This window comes from Chenopodium album, chromosome 27, assembly GCF_948465745.1.
Source record: "Chenopodium album chromosome 27, dcCheAlbu1.1, whole genome shotgun sequence".
Taxonomy (NCBI): domain Eukaryota; kingdom Viridiplantae; phylum Streptophyta; class Magnoliopsida; order Caryophyllales; family Amaranthaceae; genus Chenopodium; species Chenopodium album.
This window is the reverse complement of record NC_137860.1, coordinates 28,793,929-28,803,581: the sequence shown is the minus strand read 5'-3', so window position 1 is coordinate 28,803,581 and position 9,653 is coordinate 28,793,929. Positions and strand designations below refer to the sequence as shown.

At 30.0% G+C, this 9,653-nt stretch overlaps 1 protein-coding gene across 1 annotated transcript; it reads left to right on the top strand.

Moving 5' to 3' along the window:
- Nucleotides 1-1,040: 1,040 nt before the first annotated feature.
- On the top strand, nucleotides 1,041-4,938 carry LOC145620544 (glyoxylase I 4-like). Its single transcript, XM_081675235.1, has 3 exons — nucleotides 1,041-1,300; nucleotides 1,523-1,628; nucleotides 4,329-4,938. Exons 1-3 carry the CDS (start codon nucleotides 1,146-1,148, stop codon nucleotides 4,581-4,583), a joined length of 516 nt encoding a protein of 171 aa, XP_081531361.1. The 5' UTR covers nucleotides 1,041-1,145; the 3' UTR covers nucleotides 4,584-4,938.
- Nucleotides 4,939-9,653: the final 4,715 nt, after the last annotated feature.

Genomic DNA, 9,653 nt, shown 5'->3' with positions numbered 1-9,653 from the left:
ACTTAATTTGTTGATTAAAAACTCTAACCAAAAAGCTGACTCAGATCCGACTAAAATCAAGTTGTGAATTATCAGCCTAATCAGAATTATTTTAATAACGTATTAATCAGAAATTGTCTTGTCTTCTTATCATAATCATCAACCTAAACTACCATAATCATCAGACAATTGCCTTAAAGGGTAAAATTATGTTCCTTGGGTTAAACTAAATACTACTCCTGTACGATGTATAAATCCTTAAACTAGTTACTACATTTGGCTATTTAATAATTTAACTAATATACTTTCTTTGTTTCTACGTAGTATAACTGCACTCATATGACACATATGTTTTCCGATATTATCTCTAAACACTAATGTATACCTTTGAGCATTACAATCTTTAGTTACGGAGTATAAATGCTAAATAATTTAAAACATTATAATAATATACAATCTCATTATTATTGGAATCTAAAAGAATCTCAAATGGTCATATGTACATTTTCTTAGTCATATACAATATGTCAATATACTTCATATAAATTATGTAAGTTAGTAAGTGTCAACGTTTAACGTACCCCATACTTTAAATGGAAAACTAATGAAGAACGATGCATGAGTGTACATTTTACAAGGAGAACATATCAAATGAAATTCAGTTTGGATTATATTGTTTTACGAAGTATTTTTAAACATATTAATCCAACATGTCATATTTTATATAATTAACTAGACGTATATCAAAATAAAGCGTATTGAGCGAAAAAAGTCTTACAAAGTCAAATGTAACCATTATTTTGAAACGAGGAGGAGCATGGAAATCCAATATAATCTCATGTATGCAATTATTCTCATGACAATTAAAAATGTGCTGTACATCAACGTGGAACCTACGTGTCATAGAATCATTGAAGGTACACGTGGCAACAACATCTTCGATTCTCCCTCTATATAAACCCTTGCCATTTTCCACAAATGACACAACCAAAACTCCAAAAATAAAAAAACTTGCTGATTTTATTATTCCCCTGTTTTTTCATTCATTCCTCTGTTTTTCTTCCAATAATTTTCATTAAATTATTAATTCAATTCACTATTTCAAGGTTATTTGTGATAAAATTAATCAGTTAAAAAGTGCCGATTTTTTTGGATTTTCATTAAAAATGAAGGATGTTCAAGGAAACCCACTTCACCTAAAATCTATAAATCATATTTCTCTTCTTTGTCGTTCAATTGAAGAATCCATTAGCTTTTATCAAGATGTTCTTGGGTTTTTTCCAATTAGACGACCCGGTTCATTTGATTTTGATGGAGCTTGGTAATTTTCCTAAATTTTCAATTTATTTTCATTATTAAAGGGTTCGCTTTCTTTTCGATATAAAATTTCCCCATTCTTAATCCATAATCCATTAATCAGATTAAGAACGGGTAATGTATTAAGGAACGGAGGGAGTACGTCGTAATGATTTTGGTTTCTGAGGTTGATTTTGATTATATATTTTCTTTTGTTAATTTTGCTATTTTTTTTGGGAAAATGTAGGCTGTTTGGGTACGGAATTGGAATACACTTGTTACAAGCGCCGGAACCAGAGAAATTGCCCAAAAAAACAGAAATTAATCCAAAGGATAACCACATTTCTTTTCAGGTAATTGATACTTTTATTTATAGTGCACCTAAATTAGGATAGATTATTTGTTGTTGATTTTATTTATTATTTTTTTTTTTACATGGATTAATGTTGATTTAAGTATATCATAGTGATTTTAGTTTAAGAGTATGATTGTTTCATTTTAGTTCTATTTATTTTAGAAAAATAATATCTTATAAAATAAGTTCAAGTAAAATAGAGCGAGTATAAAATAATTAATTTATACCGAAAATTAAATAATTTTAAATAAAAAATGTTTGGATAAAATAATATCAATAAAATCAAGATTTTCGTTTAAGATGATTGTTTTTTTGTCATGAGAGTTTTAGTTTTAGTGGTATACAAACAAATGAACAAGTTGGACGTATACTCCTCACATGAACAAATTAGTTTTACGTGTCATTTGTCAACCTTAACATTTACACATAAGAAGTGACATGTTTAATACCTGAGGCCATGAGCCCATGATTCATGAACTACTTTTATTTGATACTTTGGGCAACATTATTAATTTGTCATCAATTGAAAAATTCCAAAATAAAGAGAGAAACGTGTTTTAGTTTGAAAATGGTGATTTCATAATGCACGTACATTCAGCTATATCTATAAATGACAAGTGTTTAGTCCTTATCGGATTTTAAGCGTTGGACCATATACTATTTACACTAATGCACAAGATTAGTATACATAGAATATTCTCGTTTGTTCATTATTCATAATACTTATTAAGTACGAGTAATCAATAACTGTATACTAAAAGGCACATCAATTTAGTGTGTCCCCTTATTTTATTTTTTTTAAAAAAAAATTATTTAGGAAACAAATATTATACATAAATATGAGAATTAAACGATTTCCATTAAAAAAAAAAAGAATAAAAAAGATTTAATGTATCTTTCCACAATATATGCTTTTTTTTTTTTTTTTTTTTGAGAGATCCACAATATATACTATATCATATAAATATGTTAAAAAAAAATAAATTCCTAACATAATTACATACATAGTACTCCGTATAACCGTGTTATGTACTACTCTACCATTATTACAACAAGGATATTTTTTTTTTTTTTTTTTTGATGACTTTTTTTTTTTTTTTTTGTATTTAATTTTTATGAAGAGCTTGCTAGGAAAGATACAAATAATTTTTAAGTCAATTATTATGAAAAAAATACTGCATAAGAGAGAATGAATAATGGTGTGTAACAAAAATATATTTGCGAGTTAAACACATATTGTTAAGATATTCATTTGTTTAACAAGAAAAAAATGATATACATTTGTTGGTGAAATATACTGTATATTAGTATACATATATGCGTATTTTAAATATCTATTTTGCTAAAGATAGACTATTTAATATTAAATTCGTTTTACAAAGTAGACTATTCATTTTTTATAATTATATATTTTATTAATTAAATATTAGTTATTTAAAAATTACCGTGCATGGCACGGGACCTAACCTAGTTAACAATAATGGTGAACTTGGAGGTAGAGGAAAAGCACACCCGACCCGATCCAAAACTGACCCGAAAAATATCCGATTCAGATTTAGACTCGCGTGGATATAATAATTTAGTATAACTCAACTTTAAAAATTTACCCGACCCGACTATATCACACCCGATCCGATGATCCGAACTGACACCCCTATTTGGAGGTCTCGAGTTCGAGTCTACATAACGATACATGAGAATAAGCAACCCAGAGGGTGATCAAAATGTGCAATCTGTAAAGTTAAGGATGTTGATTATTGAAGATATCATTGTCTTGCTATAGTTATAGTCCTTGTAGAAATTGATGGTTAAGATAATCACCTTTAAGATATCTTCATCATTTATAAAAAATATATATAATTGTCATTTTATACGACACAGGTTGTTTCAATGCACAAGAAAGTCAGTATGATTACGTATTTGAAGTTGATATAAAGAAATGAAATAGAAAGATGCATATAGGAATCGAAATTTCTAGACTATCATGTACAAGTACTACGTAATACGCAATAGTGTTATCCATTAGAGGAGTCAGCAACAACTCATGCCGTGATTGAGATGTGTTTTTGATGGTCCTAGTCACGGGGTACGCTACGATGGATATTTTCTTAATCTATGCTTACAAATCGTTTGATCAACGTTTTTTCATATATTAGTATATATGTAACGATTATAGCAAATTGTTAGTCTTATAGTTTAAAGGTAACACTAATTGGCAAGTATGGTAAATGAATTGTAGGGGTTAATTTTTTAACTAACTCTTCCTAAAGAGATGTGATCTTTGTTTTTTTGAAGGGTTCAGATCAGATCCTCGTTGGCTTTGATATCATTTCAAAATTTTGAATGGTACATCAAGGCCTGCATTGAAGAAGAGGATGATCATATATAAGGCTGGTTGGGGATCCATCCATCTGAAACCAATCGACAATAGGTGGAATACCCACTAGACTTATATGTTTCTCATCATTATTCTTCTTCTATAAGTCAAAAAAAAAAAAAAAAAAAATATTAGTCATATGAGCTAGCATATTTAACTTATTTTTCGATATTGATTATATCGTATATCTCTAACAAATGATCATATAAACATCGTGTTATATACTTATATATTTATATATGTAGGTATACACTTTCAATATCTACATAACTTAAGAGTAGTTATCTCATGTTTTTCCTTTATACTATTGTATACATGTAGTGTGAAAGCATGGGAGCAGTAGAGAAGAAGCTGAAAGAAATGGGGATTAAGCATATAAGAGCAAGAGTCGAAGAAGGCGGAATCTTCGTGGATCAGCTCTTCTTCCATGACCCAGACGGTTTCATGATCGAAATATGCAACTGTGACAACCTCCCAGTGATTCCTCTCTCGGGAGACATGGTAAGATCGTGCTCGCTCGTGAAATTCGAACTCTTGCAGCAACAACAGAAAACCAGTCCTGTGGTCCAGCAGTAGAGATAAATACAATATTGGGACCAAATCAGGGGGAAGTGAAAATGTGGTGCATATCAATCTTGTAGGTTGAGAAGTTGAGGTCAGTCGATGTCGAAAAATTATGGACCATTTTAGTTAAGATTATAGGGAGATGTTTGTAATGTAAGAAGGTATTATGTATCAAAGTAAGGTGGACTTCACAGTGTTATGTTTTTTGTTTGGTTTATGGGTTTGTGGTGTTATATTCTTGGGAAGAATTTCGTCTTTCGCCCCAAAGATTTAGGGGCGAAAGGCGAAATGTCAATGTTTTTTGCAAAGTCAATAATAAAATATGATGTTCTAGTGATTGGAAAATGAAAAACAATGTTGTTGTTCTCATTATTTCAAATGAAATGTTAAATACTTATGAATTCAATCATTCATTATTTTCTGTCAGTACTTGAAAGGTGGAATCTTCTTGCAAATCTTATGATGAATTTTATTCTAGTTTCTACAAAATGTCATGTTTGTTGAGAACTCAAAATACAACTACATACATTGAAATGACTATTTTTCCTCTCTATTCTTTGATGTATAAAGTGAGAATAATGATTTGATTGGGACAATGATTTAATAATTTGGCATATTAACTTATTAAGTGTATGGAATATTCATTTTCTCATATTCAATTTGCAATGAGTGTTGGCAAAATAATGTTAGAGAGAAAAATCTACTACCCTATCAATCTATATTGTCTTGAAAAATAATTTTTTTTTTATCAAAGGTGAAAAAGTGGAAAATAAAAAGGAAATAGGGGGAAAATTAAAAATAGGGGAAAATAAGGGATAAAGGGGATTGTTGGGGAAGACAAAATTAATGTGATGATTTTCCATTAGCAATAATGATTATTCTTTGCTACCAATGAAATAAAAATTCCATTCATTATAGATACTAACTCTCATGAAACAAGGCTTCACACTATGGACAATTGTAAACAACCACAATGATAATGGCATGTGTAACACCAATATTTCAATGCATGCATAATCTATTGTAATACTACCTCCGATTTTTTTAGTTGCAATTTTAAAATATTTTATATCTATCAAATAATACCCTAAAGTAGCAATAAAAAAAATTGAAGGTAGTAGATAAGTTTAGGTTTGGCAACCCTATGAGAATTTCTAACACACTCCATTTTTCAATCAATAATAGGAACTATCTCTTCTACTCGTATCTTTCATTGTCTTTACAATTTTATTCTATAATCTATGATTAAACTAAACTCATTCCTCGAGACTTTATAAACCTGTTTGTATGTCTATTATGGATGCAAATCAAAATTTATGACCATGGAGTACATCCCCTCCCCCCTTCTCATTCCAACATTGGGTTTCGAAATCTCCAAAAATGTTCAACACTTGACTTAGGCTTGTGTTGCGTTGTACTTATCACGTTGATGGGGTATACCGTATACATGTGAATAATAGTTGTATTACTTGTATAGCAATTAATACAAATGAATGAAGTTTGTTTAATGTTAGTGTGACAATGGGTGACTCATGTACATTGAGTGCTTGTTTGGTTGACAGTAAAAAATTTATAAGAAGTTAACATTTCTAAGAAGTGGGAGAAGGTGGAATGGTTTGATTGTACTTCTTAATATTTATGGGATGTTACACTTGCTAGTAGGTTTTAGTTCTCACAAAATGAAATTACTTACCCTAGAGCAGTAGAGCCGCCCCTATCAAATTCATTTTCATATGCTTGACTAAACTACAAGTCTAAAATCAGTTAACCATTACTAAGAAATGAAAATACAAGGGATAAACATCTTCTTAAATAATATTACTCCTCATGTTCAGCCTAATTAGCACTGATTATAGATACAATTTTTCATCATACATAAAGATAAAATAGTGATTTTTTTTTTTACCATATCACATATTCCTAAACCCTCACCACACTATTTTTCAACCAAATGTATGTTTGAGACTTTGAGGATGATTATTCATCATAATGTTAATTAACAAATTAAATAAACAAAAGAAAGAAAAAAAAAATAAAAAAAATAATTCAAGACCCATTTTGGCATTTCCTAGCGTTATGTTAAATCAGTGAGTTTGGTGGGCTGGTTAGTCTAAATTGTCTCCATATGAGTTGATGGGCTTCAAGTCTTATGAGTCCATATGCATTTTTCCACAAGAATTCTTCCTTGAATAGCAATAAGAATCCAAATAATTGGATACAATACATATGGCTAATTATGACAAATCTCATTTGACTTGCTGCTGAGTCATTGGATTTATCCAAATACTGGTAATTAGAGATTATCAAAATTAGAAAAAAAAAAAGAAGGTTATTTTAGAATTTTAGAATCCTATGGAAAATAATAATTACACCAATATTTGAGGTTTAAAGATAGATAAACATTAATTACACCAATTTTCACGTGACTTTGACATGAATTCCCAATTTTATTCCATTTTAAGAAGCGTATTTAATGTTTATATATAGTCCTTAGGAGTTATGTAATTTATATATATTTGAATACAGAGGGAGTATCAGAATTGAATTGTTTCACTTATGGTTAATTTCTTAATCAAGATTTTGGATGGGGTTCATTTGGGCTGCAAGCAGAAAAGTGCACAACTTCCATAGTTCCAAGTTCAACTATTTGAGCTAGCCCAATATGTGTATGAATGATGTCTCCTAAAGTTACTCATTTTTCGTATTATGGTGCTTAAGAAAATTTAATTTGTCGCTAAAGATGGGCATGGGCCGGCACTATTCTGGCACGGCGGCCTACTTGTGGGCCGTAGGCTATGCCGTGAACACAAATGTTGAAAATTGGCATGGCACGGCATGGGCACGGCTGTCGGCATGTTATATATATATATATATATATATATATATATATATATATATATATATATATATATATATATATATATATATATATATATGATAGGCGTGTCGCGTACCTAACAAAAATAACCTAACAAGACCACTATTATGTAGACGGGCAAGTAAGGGTCGGATCCCAAGAGACTATGGTTCAACTAATTAAATAGACTCAAATAAATACTAAGCGAGTAACCAATCAATATCGATAGATCTAAACTAGAACAATGTTAACTAATAAGCAATAAATAATAATAATATGAAATTAATCAAGAACTAAAAACATCTAAGATTAAGTATCCCCACTAATATGAATCAATGCAATGGAACAATCCCTTTCCCTCAATTAAATCAATAAATATTCCACAAGACAGATGCTCCCTAAAACAATACTAAGAGTTTCTTTCGATCAACTAATAGCTTCCCTAACATGCAATCATACCTATTTTCATGGAATCATACATATTAAAGACATTGAGAACGGCATCCTATAAGTCCTAGCAAGAACAATTAGCTATTTTCATGCATAAAAGCTCCAACTTTTAATTAGGGTTCTAATATCAATTAAGAATCAACTTTCGTTGTAAACCTAATCACATTCAATAATACTATTTCTAGTTAATCATTGATAATAAAACCAACCCTAACAAAGAGGAATTATAAATTAATTAAATTGGGAATTGGGAAATTAAATAACACATTAATCCATATTAGGGTTCAACCTAACCCTAGATTATAATACTACTCACACATGATAATAGAAATAACAAGACAAGTAATCAAAGAAAACATAATAACAATAATAATTAAAGAAAACAAGAAAGAGAAATTAATACTTGAATTAAATTGATGAAATCGCAATCATGAATGTTGAGAACAATGAAACTCCAAACTCACGTTCCCAGAGCAGCCAAAGAGAATGAAAAATAAATAATATTTTCTAACTCCTTATTAAAGTCTATCCCAAACTATTAATATGCTAGGATTATGATAAGAGTTTGACTAGGATTTTGACTCCTAAATCACTAGTAAACGTACAAATTCGCAACAGCAAAGATTAGGCCACAACCACGTTGCGTCATGCGATAATATGCCACACCTTGGTTGCGGACTAATCTGCCATATACCATTAAATAGCTTGCAAATCAAGTGCCCACAACCTAGTTGCGGTATATCTAATGATCTCCACTAGCAGGTTGTGTAGGTCTTCATAGTCAACGTTTGATGAAGCTTTTCTCCCATGTAGACACTTGTAGATTACCCAACTTGATCAACATCCAATCAACTCTAATTGCATCTTCAATAATCCTAGAATCGTGCACTAAATCCTACAAAAACAAAGTAAAACACACCCGGGAAAAGCAACAATGGAATATAAAGGATAAAAGCTCTAAAAGATTAAATACATAGAGAAAATATGATGAAAACACATGAATATAACACATAAAAAATGAGTACATAAACGTGTTATCAATATATGTACATATATATATATCAATATATGTACATATATATATATATATATATATATATATATATATATATATATATATATATATATATATATATATATATATATATATATATATATATATATATATATATATATATTTTATATAAAATTGAAAATCAGGGTGGCCCGCAGCCCGACACGACCCGCCAGGTACGTGGGCTGGGGTGTGCCAAAACTTGGCACGGCACGAGCCCCACCCCGGCATGGCCAGGCACGGCCTGCGATAGCACGGTACGGCACGATGGCCATCTTTATTTGTCACATTTATTTTATTACATTATTGGCAAATTTAACATCTATTATCCCAATCAAATTATATTATATATCTTTTCGAACCAATTTATTTTTTTCAGCATTTCTTAGAAACAAGAGTATACGGTAAATGAGTCGAACTTGGACCAATTAAGCCATTAAGGTTGAGTCTGATCCCTTTATTTTCTTTATTTTTTAAATCTCATTTACAAATTTGTGTAAAGTTTGTTTGGATGTGTAGTTTTGAAATATCAAATATTTGGGAGATTCCAATAATATTTTGTAACTTATACTATATTCTTCTAGTATATGATTAGAGGATGACTATTCAATGGCTACACTAAATTTGTAGCCATTGTAATTATATGTGATCCTAGCCCTTCAATTTTATAGAAGCAATCTCAGCCGTTCTTTTATATATTTGACTTAGAGAAAGAAAATTA

Coding starts and splice junctions, on each gene's coding strand:
- LOC145620544 (XM_081675235.1), top strand. CDS start 1,146: ATGAAGGATGTTCAAGGAAACCCACTTCACCTAAAATCTATAAATCAT. Junction 1,301..1,522: donor TTTGATTTTGATGGAGCTTG/GTAATTTTCCTA, acceptor GGGAAAATGTAG/GCTGTTTGGGTACGGAATTG. Junction 1,629..4,328: donor ATAACCACATTTCTTTTCAG/GTAATTGATACT, acceptor GTATACATGTAG/TGTGAAAGCATGGGAGCAGT.